Source organism: Battus philenor, unplaced genomic scaffold (assembly GCF_028537555.1).
Source record: "Battus philenor isolate CCGP_79_NKW_IND1 unplaced genomic scaffold, ilBatPhil1.0.hap1 SCAF_16, whole genome shotgun sequence".
In the NCBI taxonomy this organism is placed as follows: domain Eukaryota; kingdom Metazoa; phylum Arthropoda; class Insecta; order Lepidoptera; family Papilionidae; genus Battus; species Battus philenor.
In genome coordinates, this window is record NW_027181678.1 from 10,708,508 (window position 1) to 10,730,864 (window position 22,357).

General features: G+C 33.8%; 2 protein-coding genes across 3 annotated transcripts in view; one reads left to right on the top strand and one right to left on the bottom strand.

Moving 5' to 3' along the window:
- Positions 1-7,549, top strand: part of cue (Protein cueball) — a 32,508-nt gene extending 24,959 nt beyond the window's left edge. The window contains exons 5-7 of one of the 2 annotated variants that reach the window (XM_068762107.1): positions 47-259; positions 2,021-2,129; positions 5,050-7,549. In XM_068762107.1, the coding sequence (XP_068618208.1) occupies positions 47-259; positions 2,021-2,129; positions 5,050-5,163 (436 nt within the window). In that variant the 3' untranslated portion in view covers positions 5,164-7,549. Of the gene's footprint in view, positions 1-46; positions 260-2,020; positions 2,130-4,770; positions 4,831-5,049 lie in introns of those variants that run through there. The other variant, XM_068762108.1, reaches the window with a different exon arrangement.
- Positions 7,550-7,650: 101 nt separating this feature from the next.
- iPLA2-VIA (calcium-independent phospholipase A2 VIA) lies at positions 7,651-21,869 on the bottom strand. Its single transcript, XM_068762064.1, has 15 exons — positions 21,769-21,869; positions 21,473-21,683; positions 21,299-21,389; positions 19,929-20,096; positions 19,424-19,555; positions 18,682-18,856; positions 17,179-17,620; positions 16,026-16,196; positions 15,387-15,655; positions 14,455-14,598; positions 13,519-13,657; positions 12,415-12,560; positions 11,668-11,783; positions 11,149-11,362; positions 7,651-9,933 (listed from the first exon to the last, which is right to left on the bottom strand). Exons 1-15 carry the CDS (start codon positions 21,779-21,781, stop codon positions 9,920-9,922), a joined length of 2,445 nt encoding a protein of 814 aa, XP_068618165.1. The 5' UTR covers positions 21,782-21,869; the 3' UTR covers positions 7,651-9,919.
- Between the last annotated feature and the right edge of the window lie 488 nt (positions 21,870-22,357).

The window sequence follows — 22,357 nt, forward strand, 5'->3', positions numbered from 1 at the left end:
GTCATTTATACAATATCTTTAATAATCAATAAACATTTTTTTACAGTTGTGCTAAACAAGCAAACGTCAGTACATTATTAGCGGCAGAAAAATCGGATGGCTCTAAAACAAATGACGTATACATTGACGCTACGTGCAATGGAGGGTGGGACCCCGTTCGGGATCCCATTATCATGGGCCTTGGCATCATGGCGGGGCTGCTGTTCTTGGCGTGTGCTTTGCTTGTTACTAAGATCCTGCAGTTGAGGAGACGGCCCAGGTGCGTACACAAATCACATGAACATAAATAAGTACAAAGGCTGGCAATGTAAAGAGAAACTCCGTAAATTGCAAGCAAAACTATAGTTAAGAATGTTTTAAAGAAATAACGCTGTTTGACATAAAAAAACGGAAACAATAGCTATATAAAACATTGCGTGTGTCGCTTTTAAAAGTTGGTTTACGTAATGGTTGTTAACGTATTTAAATATATAGATACATTAACCTACATTATTCCGTAGTCTGCCAAGGTACCTTACCCAGTAATAAATATTATTAAATGTCTTATATTGTTTACGACGACGAAAACAAGACTGTTATTTACAATGTCAATAATTGTATATTGAAGTCAGTAAGAAAACAATACACACACACGCATAGGTACATGCACGCATCCATGCAAACGTTGACTGTGGCATAAAAAAGCACCGTATGCACTTGTTAGCATACACTGTTCTCGAACAATGCGTTAACGAATCTTATTTGTTTCTTTTTATTATATTACCTTTGAAAAAGGAAAACAATGTCACTGTCAGTGTTAATATGAGACAATCCAGATGATAATGAAATTTAGTCAAATAGCAATAAGCCGCTCTGGGAAGGCCAATGTACAGCTGTGGACCACCTATCTTTGTCTAAAATAATACCAATGTAGATATAACTATAAAACCTTATGGTGCATTAATAGAAACAATTGTGCTATTAATGTTAGCACTGTAGTTGTATTTAACAAAAATGTATGTTCAATTAATAATCGGCTAAATTAATCGATTGTGTATTTTTTTTAATATGTGTGATTCGGGTTGCATAATATTGCAAACAGATTCTCCCCCTAAAAGAACGATAAGTTGTAATCAGTCAAGGAATAGATCAGAGCTTTTACTAAGTGCTCCAACACAACAACATTGACAAATTATGACGAACGCCTGAAAAGATATAACACCCTGAAGGTGCATTAATGGCATAAATTGCCTTAGCTTTGTGTTAAACTGGAATAGCTTCGCTGAAAGTCACTTCTATCATATACGCCACACAAATCGTCCTTGTAGACGGATTATGAATTAGTGCAGAGGGGATAAAAATCAACAAATCAAACATGGCTTCTTTCATTCGCTACTTCTTGCAGAGCATATAACACTTTCTAAAGTGATGATAATGTTTAGTCAAAAAACTCAAGTCTCTATAAACTCATAATAAGCTAAGGTTCGTTCAGTCCCTATTTAGAGTGTTAAAAGCAATTATAGAGGCGACCCAAGACGAAGTTCCTTCTAAGCACCCCAATCACTGTAAAAAACGTCCACCTGACTGACATCCCAATCGTTAGAAAAAATAAATGTAACGCACAAAGCCGAGATTCTTGAAAACGTATTCCAACTTAGTAAACACAATAAGAGGCTAAGCGCCTTCGGCGTTCTGTCACTTGAAAATCGGTGTAAATGAAAACGCTAAACGGCAAAAGCATTTTTCCACATCAAAAAACTGAATGAGAAATTTTTATCTGAAACAATTTTTTAAAACGCCGCCACATAACGATAAGTATTCAAAATGTGTAAATTAAAAAACGCGAACTTCTCCCCATTCCCTGTCACGATGTTTTATGAAAAATTATAAATATGTTATTGTTTTGTAGTTAAAAACATATGTCCATGATAAGAAATGAAACTTTGACCTGCAAAGTACACAACTTTATGTCAAGGTGAACCTTCCTGTTAATAATATTTAAAAATGTCCTGATAATATCAAATATTTATTTGTTTTATAGAATAAAGAGACGTATCATCGTGAACAAGAACGTGACGCCGCTGACGGCGCGCCCGGACCAGTGCGAGATCACCATCGAGAACTGCTGCAACATGAACATCTGCGAGACGGTGAGTTGTACACTCGCAATAGCGCTAACCTATCTAAGCTATCGTATACACTACTAACACGCAACAATGTCACACCTGGATGTTTAATTCCGTAATTCTGTTTGGAAATTATACTTACAATTACAATTTATTTACATATTTCGCAATGTTAACTACTGAATAATTAATGAGTTAACATACATTGAATGTAAATAAAACGTTGATATCGTTTGAAATTAACGTCCTTTTGCATTATTTACAATCTTAGTTATTAGATTAGCTAAAATTAAAAAAAAAATAAGCAAATAAATTATGATCGACAGGAAAAGGCAACATAATAGGAAGATAAATAAATATTCTCTAATTTTTAAATAACCAATTTATTTATGTTTTGATATTGGAACTACATTTTTACAATTTTGGTAATTTTTCAATTTAAACTATAACTATAGAATGCGAAGTCACAAGGGAACATCGACATTGATTTTATTTTATTTAACTCTCTTTATTGTAAACGTCAGAGAAGAAAAAGAGATGCATCTATGTTATTAAATAAACAAGGAATTAGTCACTAGTCTAAGGATTGTTTTGACATAAAATGTGAAATACATTTCGTAAGATTAATTTGAATACAAAATGGACATCGAGCTCGGCTCACCAGCGGTAGTTTACTGTAAGGTTAGGTGAAGCAATCGAGTAATGTAACAGCGTATAATCGTAAGGACAAGGTGAGCGGTAATGGTCGCGTGGACGGTAGCCGACGGTAGGCGACAGTAGGGGACGGTACGACGGCGGGCGTGCCGGCAGCGCGCCGCTAATTGCAGTCGCTTTGGCCTACATTGCACAATGGGCACGAAACAAGAGCACCGTGTCAAGTGCGACACTGGCACTTGCTTCTCGCTTGTCGGGTACACTTGTCGCGATCATCCCACTAGCCAATTAATATTATCCATTTATAAAGAAATTATTTAGAGGAACTTCAATTAACCACTGTAATCCTTCGCCTTCCTTCCATAGGACAACAAGACGCACGGATTCACGACATGCATACATAGTTGATCCATTCAACCCGCATAGTGCGAACAGCAAAGTCTATTTAAGTAAAAAAAAAAGATAATATCTGACCTTTAAAACCTTAATGAAAGCTTTAATTTATAAATAAGGGATTTCCAAAATAATCGGTATCCCAAAGATCGAATAAAATCGGAATCAATATCGGTTTCTCAGGAGTCGACATAAACTAAAGTTGCGACGTAATTAGGTCGTTGTCATCGTAATTATTTCTTGTTTGAAACTTTCAAGAAACTGTGAAAGTTGTGTTGTTATTTTTAATTTAATTTAATATTGTCTATTGTACACGCTGGAAAACATATACATAATTTCGTAATAATAAACAAAAAAGTAATATAGGCGGTAATATCGCACGAAGCAATTTCTTACAGACAACCATAGTATATATTATTACAGTTATTGTACTAATAAAGTTTTTCGAAAATTATGTCAAGTTTGCTCAATCGCAAAGTTTTAAAATTGTAAATTGTGTTTGTATAAAAAAAAAGAAAAGTTTGTAAGGTAATTTGGTCTGAGGCATTAGCTAATGTTACAAAAAGGCATCATGGATTATATTACTTTTCTTTTGTCGCTAAAAAGGGGTGCGAAAGTATAAGATTGAAATGGTTTTAAATACGTTGCATTGTAGGAAGTGAAACTAAACTTTTGCCCCGAATAAGAGGAAACATTTACTAACAGATGTTCTTTGCTTATGCGTATCACATTGTACGTGAGCACGTATCACGGCTGTATTGAATACGAGACGTAAACACCACGTAATTAATAAAACTTGAACTCTAACTTAAAGTTGACGTCGGCAGCGCTCGCCGGTGACGGACTTTGAGCGCAGACTAATTAGTACGTTTTATTTTATAAACAGATTTTACAAACGGGTTTTAAAAAACATAGGTAATTCAAGGCGTCGATATGTTTAAATAATTACATATTTATGTCATAATTGACTAAAACAATTATTGTCAATATTGTCTTTAACAATATTTGTAAATACTGACATTAATATAGAGTATGAGATAAGATAAAAAATACGACATGTATATTTATATCGAAATACCGAAACAAAACGACAGAATAACTTTATAATAAGGATAGTAATTGAAATTGTTGATTTGTTACCACTCAGACCTTTGTGATACAGGCCAGCGAGTCTAGTGTAAAGATCACCAATAATTAAACCTATCACGTATCACACTAACATTGTAAATAAACAAATAATAATTATTTGCATTAAGACACGAGTTTTAATTATCTATGAAATTCAAAATAAGTCGCTCGGTTCAAATCGTCGAAACGGTTCGACCAATTCGGCTGTTTTTTTGGCGAAAACTATAAAAATAGAAAAAAAATTAAATTGCATGGTAAACTGTAAAAACAACAATGTTCTTGTGTCGTAGAAACCATAGATTATATTTTAAAAAATGTCCATAGCTGAAAATGTCCCTATTTTTTCTTTTGCATTACGAGAGGCCAAGAACTTACGAAATGTCTTGGGAGTTTAAAGTAATGTTTTGTGGAAAACATAAACAAATGAGAACGCATTTGTGAGCAGCATGCATGTGTGGGATGTTTTGAACATGAAAATTATTTCACGCAGGTCAATAGGCTAGAGCGAGCCTACGACGATGCTTGAGTTTGGGTTCTTCATATAAATAAGGTCCATTTTTCTTCAAATTTCGCTTATTTTCCGCATGACCAAAGGAAAACACTGGCATACTAACAGTCGGATTTTGCTACATTAATACGTCACGAGTTCAATGCTTGCATTTCTAATTAAGCTGCATACATTTAAAAAGAAATTAACTCCATTGATTTATAATTCATTATATTAATTTAACAATATTTCAACAACTAACAGAAACATTTGTTGTTACAGCCGTGTTTCGAGCCACGGAATACGATAAGACCGTCGCTGCTCGACTCCAAGCCTGGCAAAGAAGAGAAGAGAAACCTTATAGCAAACATGGAGAACCCCGATGACCCGTATTAAACCTTAATAACGAAATTATCCACGTACCGAGGTACAAACGTTTGGTATTGTGTCCAAAGTTAAACTATTGTGATATTTATTGTAAGGAACAACCGTTCAGGAGGTGAAGGGCTGTTGATTCAACAGAGTGCGTGATAACGTTAATGCTTCCTTCATAATACAATAACGTATCAGCTTAGGGTAAAGAAAAGCCTGCTCTACACTTTTTACCGAAATATTCGTATTGTTCAATTGCGGTAAAAATGCAGTGAATCATTATTGTTCGCCGGCCTAACCACGCCGTGTAACCAATCAAATCCTTGGGTACAACTGTTGCATTTGAAAGTGCGTCTGCACTTGGTCAATGTGTCACGTGACTTTCTAATTAGGGACGATTCGATTGGTTGCGGAGGGTAGGTCAACAAACAATTTTATTCACTGTAAACTGTGTTCTTAACGCGAATTGTAGTTAAATAAGGATGCAGTAAATAAATTTGCAATTTTATACAGCTTTACGTAAATTTTGGTATTAAAAAAAAATTCAAATAACTCGAAACAGTGATTTATAGTTAGGTATTTAAACATTATTATTAGTTTTCATATTATTCACTGTTGAAGGCAAGGTCTAATAAAAAAAATCCATATCAATGTTATTATTTCTGAAAAGGTGTCCAAATATGATAACAAATTCACATAGTGCCTTTCAAGCTAATTAATGTCATTTTACTGTTGCATATTCTGCCTCTATGGGTAGAAGTGTTGTGAAAATAACCTCAAATTCTTAATTACTTGCGATATCCACATGATTTTCTGATTACAAGTTCAGCATTTATTCGAGCGGACCACCGTCCATCTTTTTATTCAGATATGATGTAACGTTACAACGGAAGGTATTGATTATATATTTTCGAGTTCGTTTCTTCCGAAATTCGAAGACTTTGATTAATTATAAGACATATAAATGCTATAACTGATTAATAAAGCTAACAGTGCTATTGGTTGTTTGGAGTCATGTTAAAATTTAAGACTTGCGCACACGAAACCTGCGATAAAAATAGTTTTCAATGTTTTTTCTACAAGAACTACAATGGCTTGACATTTTGTCAATAAATCATCAAATAATCTGATGTTTGAAGGGACGACATTTCGTGTGCGTTTGTCTTAAATTTGAATGGATGAAAACTATTTTATACTACTCTAAGAGGATAATTTAGAAAGCTTATATTTCTTATGGTTCCTTTATTGTGTTCAATTTGCCCGCTGTCTTCTCTATTCAGTTTATTCCGTACAATATGATGGTTTTTTCTTAGAGAGAGAAACAATTGTTATCTATTTTTAATCGAGTGAGCGTTGTGGGTCCCGGCGTAGCGCGTGTCGACACTGGTGGGGGTAATGAGGTAGCTACGAAGACTTCAATATTTATACACTTAGTGTATTAAAGGCTTATACCCATATGGTTTTAACCGTAATAGCATCGATACAAGGCCGTTTCTAAGGTTTTGAGGGCCTCAGACTGATCAAAATTTGGCACCCTTTAGTACAAGAATACACAAATTTATTGCACAGTAAAAAAAATGATTCTAACTGTTTACTTACAAGTGATGCAATGTGTAAATTTAAGATTTTATTTTTATATGGACGCTAAAAATTTGTGACTGGGGTCGCCCGGCTTGCCCGCTCCTTAATCCGGCACTGCATCGATTAATAATAAAATTGTTGAAGTTATTATTTTTCAAGAACTTAACCCAGTAAGAAATATATATGTATTTATTGAAGTCAGTCAAAATATTACTTTTATATCCAGTGTAGTGTTTAAAAGGTTGTCTTGTTTTTGGTGCCCCAATTTTTATTTATCTGTGTGGTTTGGATTTTTTCTTAAGATTATTTAATTTTGGCTACTGTAGAATTAGACTTAACGTTCCTATATTCGTAGAGCATGAGTACCTCATAATCGACGATTTTTGATGCTTTATTTACCAACTTGGTGTTGCCAGTAAACGTTGCCGATTTTTAATACAAGATTGGTAATTTTGTCACAATTGTTATTTTTTTGCTAATATTGGTATAAATTTTATTTTAATAGATTATCTTTTGTGCATTGTTATCTTTAATTCAAAATTTTACGACATTGTAGAATCTCATGTCTACTTAATATTTGTACTTATTCAAAATTATTTATAACTTTATTGTGATATAAATTATTCCATTTGGTTTCCTTCTACGGCTAGTGTTTCCGTTCTACAAACAGTGGCCTGCGAGGCGCTGCATGCGACGGGTTGTAAATTCGTACACTTACTTTGGCGGTACTTAGTGTAGGTAGAAAATTTAGTTTAACTTTTAGATATAGGTTAGTTCGTGGATTTATAATATCCACATCAGAAATGTGATATTATGAGTCTTTGTATAAACAAAATAGTTTACTTTTTATTATAAAAATAAAATGCTTTGTAAAATAAATGTTATTTCAGTTCAATCAAACAAATTTTCCTTTAATATGTTTTATATATATATATTAATCTCTTATAATACAATACATATCACAAATGCACGATCAACACCTAAGGTTACATTGTCGTTTACGTAAAGAGCTACACATGGTAGAATATTCTACAATAGTAAAATTGATTATATTTTTCAACTTTCCTTCTTTTTTTCCTCGTAATATCAAATTGTGCGCCAGTACAAGAGATCAACTAAAAAACATGAAACACATTCGTTTTGAAACTATTTCATAAATTCATGATATATAAAAACACATTTCATTATAATTTATTGTGATGTTTGAAAATAATCCTGTAAATACCAGGAAAGCATTAAGCTTAAACTTGTTTAGAATAATGTATTATCTAATATCCACATACATTCAACATAGAAACAAAATGTAAAGATTGTATATAGCCTTACTGGATTTACTGCATTGTGATCATTATGAGAAGTGACATAACAAAATATGTTAGCAATGATATTAGACAGAATATATATAAAATTACGCCTGATCGGTTAGTGAGGTTCAAATAGTGCTTATTCCTGAAGTAATAATATTTCCATGTTATAAAATATTAACAAATAAAATCGGACCAAAACACATTTCGCATCTGTGATAAGCATATTTCTAAAGTTGACCTAATATTTTTATGCAATTTGATACAAAACATGATATTTCTATTTTTGTACATACCAATAGACGCACAACAAATATATAAAGGATATAATAAACTTTCACAGTTATTTCAGAATTATTAAAACCCATATTTTTATAATTGCACAATGGAAAAATTATTGCCGGTTTTTGATTTTTTGCGAAAAGTTAAACATCCTGAAATTATCATGTTTTATTTTGCCACTCCTCACATGTCAAACAACGAAAACAAAAATGATAAACATTTACACCAAACAACAACATCCGTAATCACTTTCATTATATGTTAGAACTCATGTTTTGCTACTAAATATAGTTTTACTTATGATTCTGAAAATTTCATTTTAATCAAAAGTTTATGATAAATCATAGCACTCTATATACGTAAATATATTTTTCAGTTTAATCACTTTAATGTTGATGTAAACAAAAAGTGTTACGTCCTTTCAAAATAATTTAATTCAAAATGGAATGATAGTTAATGACAACTACTTGGGCCGTTATATAATGTTGAAAATGTAAATTAAAATCCTATTTAATATGTATGCAACACACAACAGATTTCTGTTGCAAAAGCGACAAAGGATCAGCCTTTAAACATATTACATTTACATTTTAGTTTTTTAAATAACATCCCTTAAACCCAATAACAAATTATAAAATAAATAGTAAGTTTTCTAACATTAAATTCAACTTAAATAAATCGAGTGTTATTTCATACATATAAACATAGACCTGGAGTACCTGGTCACAATGCTCGAAGATCTCAGTAGAGCAAGTAAAATAAATATGAACAACACGAAGTTGATGTCGTTTGTCTACGCCGTGTCGTCTCAAGAAGCCTTAGGTGCTACGCTCGATGTTCAAAACGATTATATACATCAGGCACAAACCATCCAGCTCGGTAAAGTCAACTTCGTAAAGAGATCACTCGTCTCTCCAACTCGGATAGGCAGTGTTCGGGGGAAGCTTCCGAACATCTTTTTGTCCAAAATACCACAACGCCGGAAGACGAATGTCTTTGATATTCTGACGTCCTGTGTGATGACTTACATATCCAAGACGTGTTCACTTACGGAGTCAGGGAGCTATGCTCGGAGTTTCGCTGCGAAATCGAATCAGAAAGTAAGTAAATTGGCGGAAGATCTAAGCTCACCGAAGTACCTCGCAGAATTTCACGTCTAGTGGCAATGGTAGCTGCCCCCCTCTAGGTAAACTGACACATAGTCAAGGTTTCGAGAAGTCGTTGGAAGCTGGGAGCGCAAAACCGGTCATTGTGGCTATCTTTGGTAAGGTTTATGTCCTGCAATGGGCATCTATCAGCTGAAAAGAATAAGAATCACGGACATAATACAACATCACTACTATAACATATTTCCTTACTAAAATTTTAATACCCGTTTAAAATATAATCCACCATAATAATAATTTATGAGGACGTTTAATTGGCTATTAAAAAATACGTTCACAAAAAATACACTAATTATTAGATGAAATGAGGTATTCCTACTAATAAAGAAAGAATAAGTTAAACTTAAATTATTCAAAACGTATCATGGGTATACCTAGTACATATATATATATTAATATAAATATTTATCTCGCTGAAAATTAAATTCGTACGCCTGCAGTTGCCGGTTACTTTGTTACATCTGAAACAAATTTACATGTGTGTTTATTAAAGTAATTAACTGATAAATACATTATTTACAGGAACAAAAATATACTGCAGATACCACACTAGAAGACATGGCAAAACTGTTAACCTGCGAAACGTTTTTTAGGGAAGTCCTTTGGTAAACCTTCTTTGATAGGGATTCACCTTCAAATACACCGCATTCAATAGTGTTGCCACGACAGTGTGCCATTCAATACGCCGCTTGACTTTTGGAAGTCTATGATATTTTTCCATTAGGTATTTAAATAAAGTAATTTTTTTCAATACAAGCATTACATAAGCAAAAGTCATGTATTCATAAGTGTTTTATTTTCAGGTAGGATAGATAACATCACTACTCATTAAACATAAATACCGGAAACTGAAAACTACTCTTTGAGCTGTTAAATCCTAAGAAAATAAGTAGTAATTATTATTTATCAAAGTATAAATCGTTATTATAACATAGCATTGCGGTGTTATTAAATATTTTTCAGTTAAACAATTACCTCTCCGAGAATACACCGCATTCAATAGTGTTGCCACGACAGTGTGCCATTCAATACGCCGCTTGACTTTTGGAACTCTATGATATTTTTCTAGTAGGTATTTAAATAAAGTAATTTTTTTCAATACAAGCATTACATAAGCAAAAGTCATGTATTCATAAGTGTTTTATTTTCAGGTAGGATAGATAACATCACTACTCATTAAACATAAATACCGGAAACTACTCTTTGTACTGTTAAATCCTAATAAAATAAGTAGTAATTATCATTCATCAAAGTATAAATCGTTATTATTACATAGCATTGGCGCTGTTATTAAATATTTTCAGTTAAACAATTACCTCTCCGAGAGATGGTATGGCTCGTCACTGGGTCATGGATTTTCTGTCCAAGAGTAGTTTTTTTTAATATTTCAAGTAAGAAAAGCGTATACCCTTCCGGGAATCGAACCGGTGAATTAGTCTTTGAATACTGACGTTACATTGGTCCTTCAGTCCGTTCGCGTTAACAGTGCGAATAAGTTTTCATTTTTAGGAATTGCACTTATTTAAACAATGCAGTTAAAATCCCGGCATGTGATTTGGCACATAAACTGTCTTTGTCATTGTTTTAGAAAACCAAAGTTAGCTACTGTTTGCCTTAAGTTTTACATTTGGGTGTGATGTAAATCAAAATCTGAATAGTATAAGAAAGTGTCTGACCGTTGTCAAGCAGCGCGGCGACCTCAAGCACTCGGTCGCGATTCTCGCGCATGTAGGCGTGCGCCTCCCACAGCATGGTGACGAGGCGGTCGTCGGCGCGCTCGTCCATGGCCACGTCGCGAGACATGCGCGGTGAGAACCGGTAGTACGGCACGCCCATGCACGCGCACCACGCGCGCCCACGCTCCACCACGCGCCCGTCTGTCTGCGTCGCCTGGTACACACACAACCCACACACATTTATACCATTGATTCTCCAAGTTGTGGACCACCAAGTTTTTTGATGTAACAACAAATTGGAGTTCATAATTCGTAAGTAGGCAGATAATATCATATGAAGGTCAGCAAATTGTAAAACCTTGCATATTTCAGTACCTACAGGCGGTATATTGTAAGTAAAATTTAGTGTATTTGCTAATATCAATTAAATTAGTTAATATTTCTATTTTAGCCCAGAGAAATGGAAAATATTTTATATAACATATTTTTGTTTATTTATATATAAACATTTTTAAATACCTGGTCTACCAACAGGTTCCCAATGGCAGTAAGGCCCCAAGCGAGCCGCGCCGTGTCCCATAAGCTCTCCGGTTTGAATACATCATAGTCTTTTATTTTTGTCACTGGGATGAGTCCTGTGAACAGATAAAACTAATTATTAATAATACGTTTATTTATAATTCATTTATAAGACAATTTCTCTCGACTATGTAGGTATATGCTTCAAATAAACTAATGCGTTGTTCTAAAAACAGAAAAACCACATTTTTATATTTTATATTTACAATTTTTTATAAATGAACAGGAATAAAAAAAAATCTAAATTTATTGATTACTTTTACATTTCAAGTATTAAATGGTTATGTAAGTTCACTGGCAGCGTTTGTGATATCAATTTGGGTTATTTACATTTATCTTACATTAATTTTACTCCATATATTTCTATAAATAATAAAAATAATACTATAATTATACAAAAAATTATTAAAAAAATAATACTGTTATTATTTTCACTTTTTGTTTGTATAATAGAGTTGGCAAGAGGTTCCAGTGGGCATGTTACATAGCGCGCCGAACTGATGGCCGCTAACCTTAATTCAGAAATATTACCAAGTACTGGCAAACTACAACAACATCCACTCACGATTTGAAGAGACGTTATGAAAGTTGGAAGTCATTGTATAAAGGCCACTTCCCACTGTTCTTATTGGAAATTTATAAGAAAGCCTATGTCCAAAACGATGATGATGATGACGTTCTACGCACCGGTGCCGCATGACACAACAATTTTAAGTTTAGTCTTCTCGGCCTCCTCGTGTTGACCGGTGCCTTCGTATGCCAGCCGCAACTCTGTCAGCTCCGTCAGCACGTCCAACGTCGGATTGTTGCCCATTAGACCACCATCGAGATATCTGAAAGCAATAAACAGTTTTTTTTCAACCTTAGGGTCCTAAATATTCGCGGCCGAAATAGTCTGTAAGGACAGAACGTGGCTAACGCTGATGGTCACTGATGATGAAATACCTTTGTGCTACACTCAACTGATTTGTCAGATTTGATTTGAGAAAAGGGGTTGACCGTTTCGGAATTTTTTATGAATCCAATAGTGCTTAACCCAATCTTTTTGATCGCTTATCATTGTTCCTTCTTGGAAAGGTCGAGGATTAGACGAGTTGCCGCTTCCACAATTCTCTTCGAGTTGCCATTCTGTTTCCGTCATTGCCAGGCCAACACTACAGAGTCTGCCCATTGGGTTGATGAGCGCCCTTTTGGGGGTAGAGTTATAGAGTGAGTGATGCGCAATTACCAACTTACCAACAGTGAACAAAGTTACGTCGAGGAACCTGTTGTCGAGATTGCAGTAGCAAACCGCTTTGGAGACACATAGGTCGACAAGATCCCAATGTTAGGTGTTAGCAGCAAGCCGCACCAACTTCATTTAGCAAACATAGTCAAGGTAGCTAGAAATCGGCGATCTTTGAAGGAGGTCTGTACCTCGCTGTGGGTGTCTATCGAATGAAAAAAAGAATACAGCATAGTGAAACTTATTGCAGAGATTGACGTGGTTGGTTATCGAAGAGCACTGACATAGACACGAACAAAACTACATAACCTCCATAATTCTGTTAAATTAAAGCCCTAGAACTTCGCTACTTTAAAAGAGGTTTTGGTCTAATCGCCCCCTCGGAATCTGCAAATGATACCTGTGCAGCAGTGTAAGCCAGGTCAAAAAGAAACAAACTTAACTAACCGTACGTCTAACATGCCGTAAGAAAGCGTGCCGTGGACAGTAGGCTTTGGTATCGGACATAGCGAGTTATAGTGCAAGGTGTTGAGAAGAGAATGTAATAAAAGAATAGTGCGGGTGACCTGCCCGAGGCACGGAAGTAGGAGGGTGCTGCGCCGGTGGCCCGCGCCGCCTGCCACACCAGCTGAGCGGCGGGAGGTGGCGGTGGCGCCAGCGATACCAGCGACGTCTGCGTGTCCGCGTCGCCTGCCGCCCGGGGGCCTAAGTGCGCACCAATTACATAACATGAAACATATTATAATATACATAAATATTTCACACACCTTAAGCATGCAATTGTGTTGTAGTTGGATTTTTTATTAGTATGACGCAAAATAAATAAATATTGCTTAATACATTTTCATTATTTAGACTTCCAAACTGGGTATTTTAGATACAGTAAAAGGTATCAGCTTCGTATAAAGACCAGGGGAGGGACCTTCTGCCATAGGCAGGTTCTAGGCTACCTTGGCCATATTGCATGGAGGCAACCAGTCAGGAAAAGCTGGTTGTCGTAGAAACAAATAAGTAGGGTAGGTTACTTATTAGTGTAAAAGCTTTTAACAGATTTTAAGAAATTTCATCTTCAAGATTTGGAATATATAAAAAAAAAACAATTTTTATAAACAATATCTTTTATAAGTGTAAAACTAGACAAAGGATTAAATTTACGAAATCCCCAAAGCCGCTATCAATTACAATATATTATTATATATTGTATATATTTATATTGTAAATATATATAAGAGGCTGAAAATGGAAAATATCATGTTTTTAAATCGAGTAATAGATAGCATTATTGATTTCCACACAGAGTAATATCTTTTCTGTTCTAACAACCTCCTCTTGTATAAGAATTATATTAAGCAATAAGAAATTTTATTTGACTTTGATCTTCTTCCTATACTGCTTGAACATATGTTATAGCTCAAACATACCAGGCCTCGGAATTTCTTCACAGGTTTAAACCATTTGTCCACCATTGCATTGCTAATGAAAGTAAATGATTTGAACCTTACTCGAGGTTCCGTTATACTGGTCGAGTATTTCCTGGGGGGACTGGTAGTTCCTGAAGATGTGCAAGTCCACCGGCTTCCTGTCAGCCAGCACTGCGAGGATCAGTAGCTTCGGGTGGCTGATGTCCGCCATTACTGTTTCCGTGCCTGGAAAATATAATGAAACATGAAAGATTAATTCAAAGAAAAACATAGGTGTACATCTTTTATACTTTATTTCGTTTTTTACTTACTGAAGATATTAGAACATTTTGAGTCTAGCTTTTAAGGGCCATAAATTGAAAGGTATACTTTTTGTTTAAGTAAAAAATGAAATCTTAATTTTCCCTCACAACATAATTTTTAAACGACTTTATCAATTTCATTTATCTTTTTTATGTAAGTTATCTAATATTTTGTAAAAAGTTCCTATGTAATAAAAATAATAAAAAAATAAAAACAAACTTAAGACCTTACAGAAAATATTATGTCTATTTACACTTTGCGCATTTTCCAGCTTGCTATGAATTGTTATTATTTGCTATGAGCTGTATTTACATTAAATTGTTCGAGGATAATTTAATTTATAACATTTTTATTTAAAATAACAATGTATACATAGCAAATAATTTACGTAAATATGAGCACCAATACTAAAACTGGTTAATATGGAGATAATTTAAAAATACTGTATTTTACCAGAAGACGCGTCTCGTGGCAAAAAAACTTAAAGTGATGTTTATAAATGTACACCAGAGCGCTGTTAGAAGCTGAAGGCATCGGAAATAAAGACAACCCTATAGCCCACTTCCCGAGGGAGAAGGCACTCTTTACCTTCATTCTTATCATCATCATTATATCAACCGATAGACGCCCACTGCGAGGCAAAGGCCTCCCCCAAAGATCGCGACAATGACTGAATAGACGCTCTAAAATAAATATAATTTTTCACTCACCCAAGCATTCCTTCAGAATATTCTCAAGAGACTCGGAAGGGTATGGTCTCATCCCGACAAACGCAAACTCCTTCATACGGAAGTAAAGCTGTTGACATTCTCTCAAAGTCTTCCCGGAGGCCAGTGCCAAGGCCAGGATCCCTCCGGTGCTGGTACCCGCAACCCAGTCGAAGCAATGGATTATAGGCTTGCCAATGGCCGCTTCCAAGTTTATTAAAAGTTGGACTAAAACGAGACCTCTGATGCCACCGCCGTCAAGGCATAGGAGACTGGAAAAGTTTCAGAAGATTTTTTTACTACTACAATCCCTAATTGTTACATATTATATTGTTCTATTATTTCTAAAATTTGTGACGCTTTTGTAGGCAACTGAATGGTTTTACAATACTTACGAAGTAATGACTTTTAAAGATGAAATTTTTAAAGTTTATTAAATATAAATCCTGATAGTGTCATTAATTTTTTAATAGTGAAAATTCCTCACCTACTTAATTAAAGATATTTATTAAAGTTATTTTTTACCAGGGTGAGTTATATGAATAAATGAAAAAAGCAAACACATTACATATGCTCGCCATTGTTGCCGAAAATCCAGAAGGTACAAAAGATTTAGGTGTTACAAATGAAAGGTTTGTGTACCGGCCCTGCTTCTTGTTGTCGTCGAGCGAGGCACGCACTACCGCTGCAGAGGTGAGCATGTCGCTGATGACCTCGCGCGTAGCCGTCGCGGGCACGGGCGGTGGCGGCACTCCGTTATACTCGCCGCGCGGCGAACAGCTGGGCCCACAGCCTGTCACGTCCGAGGGACACCTGCAGCCAGATCACACCACTCAATGCACAAAGATCAAATTAAAATATTTTTCAACATACAGCCTTACCCAAAAATATTAAGCACTCCCTTAACGCACTTGTACTCTAAAACTTTTTGTAAAAATTAATTATCTGTTCACCAATACAATTAGCGACAATAATATACTATTCTAAACAATAGATAAGGGTTACTAGGGATCCATGACACGTGGACTGCAATATATGAAAATCGATGTTTGTGGTAAAATTAATGCGATATATTTGTCGGTTTTTTTTTTTGTCTCGTGGTCACAAGGTGTTGAGTGTTGTTTATTTGTAAAGTATATGTAGATACAGTAGGTGAAACTCGGATAAAAATCCAAAGGCTATAACATGGAAAGTAGAATTTACCAGATTAGTGAAAGTTTCGACATATGCTGTGGAGAAAACCATTGAAACATTTGCAGTGACTGGTGCTCATGTGAATAAAATGGGCAGAAGTCGCGCAACTGCCGATCGCCTAGTCAGATACAGACAAACATCAAGGCATCTGTCCTCAAATATAACGTGTGCATCTTTTCAATTGTATACTTTCTTTTTCCTCCGCACACACTATCTGTCTGTCTGGTCTGTCATAAATGTCCAAAAGTATACATAATACGATACACCACCTCACTTTGCGCCCTGGGTAAGTTTGAAAAAACGACACAAAGTTAATAAAGTTGTTCAATCGCAGACCACGTAAAATAAAACTATGAAAATTGCGGTGATTTTTAGTAAAGGAATACCCGATTTTTGATGGCATAGCGGAATTAGAAACAAGTGTTGCCATCTTTTAGAATAAAAAGAAAATTTAAAAGAATATTAAAGACTCGAACCCAAAACTACGCAACCTCGAAAATCTAACACATCTTGGAAAAAACGCAGACCGAAACGACGGAAAGCAAGGTATTGGTGTAAATTTATTTATAAACTAATAATATCTTATATTTATTTGTCACACCTTTGAGCTCCCACGGCATGTAGAATATACAGAATCTTGTCATAGACGCTGTTCGACATTTCCGCGGGCACCGTATGTCGCGGTGTGACTCCGGCGTTATTCTTCGCTTCTAGATCAGCTCCAAACACAATCAAGGCCTGCACTATTGATATATTATTTTGTTTCACCGCTAGATGGAGTGGCGTATTCCCTTCTTTATCGCCTGTTGAATGTTCCGCTCCCCTTGAAAGCAATGCTATAACGCAATCCAGACGCCCTCGTTGAACCATAACATGTAAGGCAGTCCTTCCGTCGAAGTTCAAAGCGTTTATATCGCAGTTTTTGTCAGCTAAGGCATCTATCACTTCCCTGGATATCGCCCAATGTAAAGGAGTCCCTCCATGCTTCATATCTTGCTGATACAGCTTAGGCTGGTTGTCTTGGACTATGTCTCCAACTATACCTAAAGTTGGGAGCATTATTTAATTAATCAATAACCAATTTAAATAAAATTTAAATTTAATCCATTGAAAATAAGTTAAATGAGTACTATGTTTTTCATAACCTAAATTGAAAAAAATTATTAAAACGATTATTAAATACATTATAAATTTAAGTATATTATTATATACATTACATCTCTAGCACAGTGATGCCACTTTTAACTTGTCCAAGTTGTCATAGCCCCAGGCATTCCATATAAAAATTATGACTCTATTGTTTTAATACGAAATAAGAATCGACACTAACGCATCATCCTCTATTCATTATTTTAACAATCATTTCAATGAATCACAAGATACCCTATTGTAGCATTGTACTAATTTGTAAATTTTGTTGTTACATTAAAATTTTCATATTACTTATTCACGCTATATCTTAATATGATTCGGTAGGTAAATTACATTATATATTAGAGGGACCAATAAGTAATGTCTTTTCTGTCGACATATTTTAGAGAAAAACAGATTGATTTTTACCGCTCCGGCATTAAAAATTTGTATAATAGATGGCAAAAGGTTGTTGATAACGAAGGTGAATTGAAGGTGATATTGTTGATTAGAAATAAAAGTGTAGTTGTGCGAATTCAAATTAAGAAAGCGACATCACTTTCCTGTCCCCCTAATAAATATGCGCCCAATCTCAAAACAAACATTACAAGAACTTTGTAACATGACATCATTATAAAATTAAGAGTAAACATGTGCCTGTGTATCACAAATGTTCATCATCATTTTAGACATAGATCGTCCACTGCTTTACATAGATCTCTTCCAATATCCAATAAGACCGAATAGTAGCTGTCTTCATACAGCATTTTCCAACGTAAATATGGTCTGGCTTGCCAGTTCAAAGTCTCCATTCCAGAACCTTAAGGTTCCAGTGGGCATTTGATTTGCAAGCAATGTGGTCTGCCTACTGCTACTTCAATGTGTCAATCTGCTTGGCTATATCAGTTATTTTCAACCAATGTTAAAACTAAATACAGCACACAGGATAAACACAAATTAAAATTTTAAATACCTGGAAGAGCATTTGAAGGGTGCGATCGTTTGGCAGCTGATAAATTAACATCTGCGCCTGCTAGAAGCAAAGCACGAACACAATCGGGGGCATTGGCTAAGCAAGCCATGTGCAATGGGGTGTAGCCCTGTTTGTTGTAGATATTCAGGGATGAAGCAGTTTTACTTGACAGCACCTGTAATAATGTAAATCTTGTAGTATTAAGGAAAATTAATTGAAAATAATCATGAAAATCATTTGTATATTGCTTATGCATAGATAGATAGTGATTAATGAGAAACAATGACATGACCTATATATGTCACATAAAATTTATCAAGTGACATCATTTTACGGTCATAGTTCCGGGATATAGAATTCTGCAAATATTACAGTATATTGGCCACAATACTTATTTTCTGGTTGTGAAGTTAAAACATAGAGACACTGTATTTTTATTTTTATTCCTATCAAAGACCCACATTATGAATTAAATACCTCTGCTTTAAATATGAGGCCTTATCAATTAAATAATTTCCGTATTCTGAGATTAAGATTCTGAGGTTAATACTGATATTAAGAATTCTCACATTTTTTAATAAAATCCTTGTTTAAAAAATTGTTAAATGATTCAATAGATTCTTAAAAATAGCTGTAAAACATATTACTGTTTAGTCAGATTTATATATAAGATATAAAACAAAAATTCACAGAGAATAAAAATTCAATTAAAACTGAACAGATAATAATTTTACACACTTACATTAATAATTTCTTTATTGCTTGCTGCTGCATAATGAAAAACAGTATTCCCTTCTGTGTCAATTTTGTCAAGACAGCAGTTTAATGAGAGTAGACTTTGTACCATACGTACATTGCCTGTCTTTACTGCTACCTACAACAGATGTTTATAGAATTTATATTTTAAGCTGAAAATATGTAAATATTATAAATCAGGAAAAATAAAATTGTTAGGTCAAGAAATCACATCTTGCCTGAATGTGATTAAAAAAAAACTTCACTGGATTACATGAATAAATACTTAAAGTATCCTTCAGAAATTTTTAATCATCAGGTAGGCATCATAAATGTATGAAAAAAATTAAATGCACTAATAAGCTAGACATAGAAATGAATAGCAACATATAATAATATCCAGTTTATATGAACAGAAATATATTCACAGATACATCAAGACTCATTTTTATAACAAGCCCTACAAGTTTAATGCTAAATAATTCAAGTTAGTTAAATCAATAAGATTTCACCATTAATGGAGTCGCTCCTGTTATTGGGTCTGGATCATCCAAGTGCTTCTGGACATCAGGATCATTAAATAATTCATACAGGCCAAAATGTGCAACCAAATGTGCTATTGACCATGATCGGTGTTCCGATAGTGTGTCACATAACTTCTGTAATGTTTGCACTGAACACTGAAAATTGTAATTATGTCAGTATGTCACTTGTGCAAGCTATAGCCATTGGAGCCAAGGTCCTTGAGTGGTAGCCAGGAACTTATAGAAGTGATATGGTTAGGCCTCCAGTAGGTGAACTGATAACTTAAAGTTGGTGTAACTCACTGGATGCAGGAAGCACAAGACCATTTATTGTGAAGAGCTTTGGGCTCACTAAATAGGTCTCAGCCTATGCCTTTCAATAGGCATTTTTTTACTGATATGATGTTAATGAATAGTACTGTTTTGGTTTCACACAGGAGTATGTTTTTTGTCTTAACTTTCACTGCCTGTAACATTCTGATTTAATAAATGCTTCAATAGTCATTTATTACTGTCTTATAAGTTTAAGTCACTTTAGTAGTTATAAAACCCCAAAAATTAAAATAAAAAAATAAATCCTTTATATGTGACTATATGTTGTGACAAGTTACAATAACTTGAACTCTCTGTAATACAATAAAATCATAAATGAGTTAATAGGTAATACATATAGTACTTTCACTAATATAGTCTGACCAATAACACTAAACTGCTTGTTAGGTATAGCTAACTACCTAATCTGTGATACAAGAGTATAATCAGATTGTAGTATTATTTACCGATTTGTTACTGATACCCTGAAACTTTCTTTAATAATTGTTATAAGGTTCTAAAAAGTATATTTAATGTGGATATTATTTAAGAATACACATAATAAGGTTATTTTTTTTTTGTGAAATATGTAAATGAATGAAATTAAACCTATTACATCATAGATTCTACATGTTTTAACAAGTGATTATTTTTATCTACTGTTATAAAAATACTTCCTTCATTAATAACTATGGTAAAAAATATGAGATTATTGTAAAACCACCTTGATTTCATTTTTTTTTAACAAAAATTACGTTTTTCTTTAACAAAACAACTGGCTCTTAATTTAATAAAGAACATGAACATTAAGTTATAACAGACAACAAATTACAGTTTATAAGATATTTTGTAATTTTGAACTCATGAAATAATTAAACAGGCTATCCATACATATATTTATATAATTACATATATTTATATAATTATATATATATATATATATATATATATATATATATACAACAAAAAAATATGTTTAAAAAAATTGTAATTATTTATTGGGTAAGTATTAAATTAATAATATTATACAGTGAATAAAATGTTACCTCTTTTGTAATTTTTATGTAGAGGGGTATTCTTTCTTTAAAAACAATAAATTTCTCTTCTGAGCTTTCTAATTCTTCTGATCGAAATAAACTGAAAATGTGAATAACATCTTATCAGAAATATGTATCACGGTCAATGACTCATGGAATAAAAAAAATGATGAAAATACTAACCTATACATATGATGTAAGCTTTCGGTAAATGGTTTATGTAGCACTATTTCGTAATGTTTATCTTTGGGATTCTTAGGATCGGGGGGGATTTTTGGCCCGTAAAGTAGTATAGAATCCTCCCTGTAATGTATAGGTCTCGATATGTAATTATCTGATCGCACTTCCAATACTTTTGTCGGCAACTCTTCAGATCCCAAAAGACCACGAAAGACTAATCAAATACAAGAATATTATAAATTAAAACATATTTGCACCAAACGCATAAGAAACGCAATATTTATTAAATAAATACTAACATGAATTTAACATTTTTACTGTAAATTGGTTAAATAATTTTTTATTAATTAACAACTATTTTAATTATTATATTACATTAAAAAGCGTAACGTAAGACAATTCCACAAAATTCGAATACAAGCGACAAAATGACACTAACGAATGACAGCAAAGGACAAGTCAAGAATATAGTATTGCGCGTTGATGTTCTACATAAGTCCAGGTTTCCTAAGTTTACATCCTTAGGAAAAATTTTATAAAACCAATATAAAAAACAAGGTTTTTAATAGGTTCTTTTAAAAAAAATAGCGCCTTCGACAAGAGCACAATTTTATTGTTTCTATTAATTAGTACGATTACTTAAAAATTTTGTAAATTAGTAAACAGTTTTTGTAAATTTTATCATAACATTCCGATAAGAAATTATAACTTAAAAAAATCAGTAAAATTGAATGCTCTGGCAGTATTTATATTTGCTCTTTTAATACTAATAATAATAATAATAATAACCTCAAGGTTGCACTAATTTGACTAGACGTTTTATAACATCCCTTGCTCTATAAGATTGAGAAAAATACTCCGAGCTGGTGCATATACGCTTCCATATTT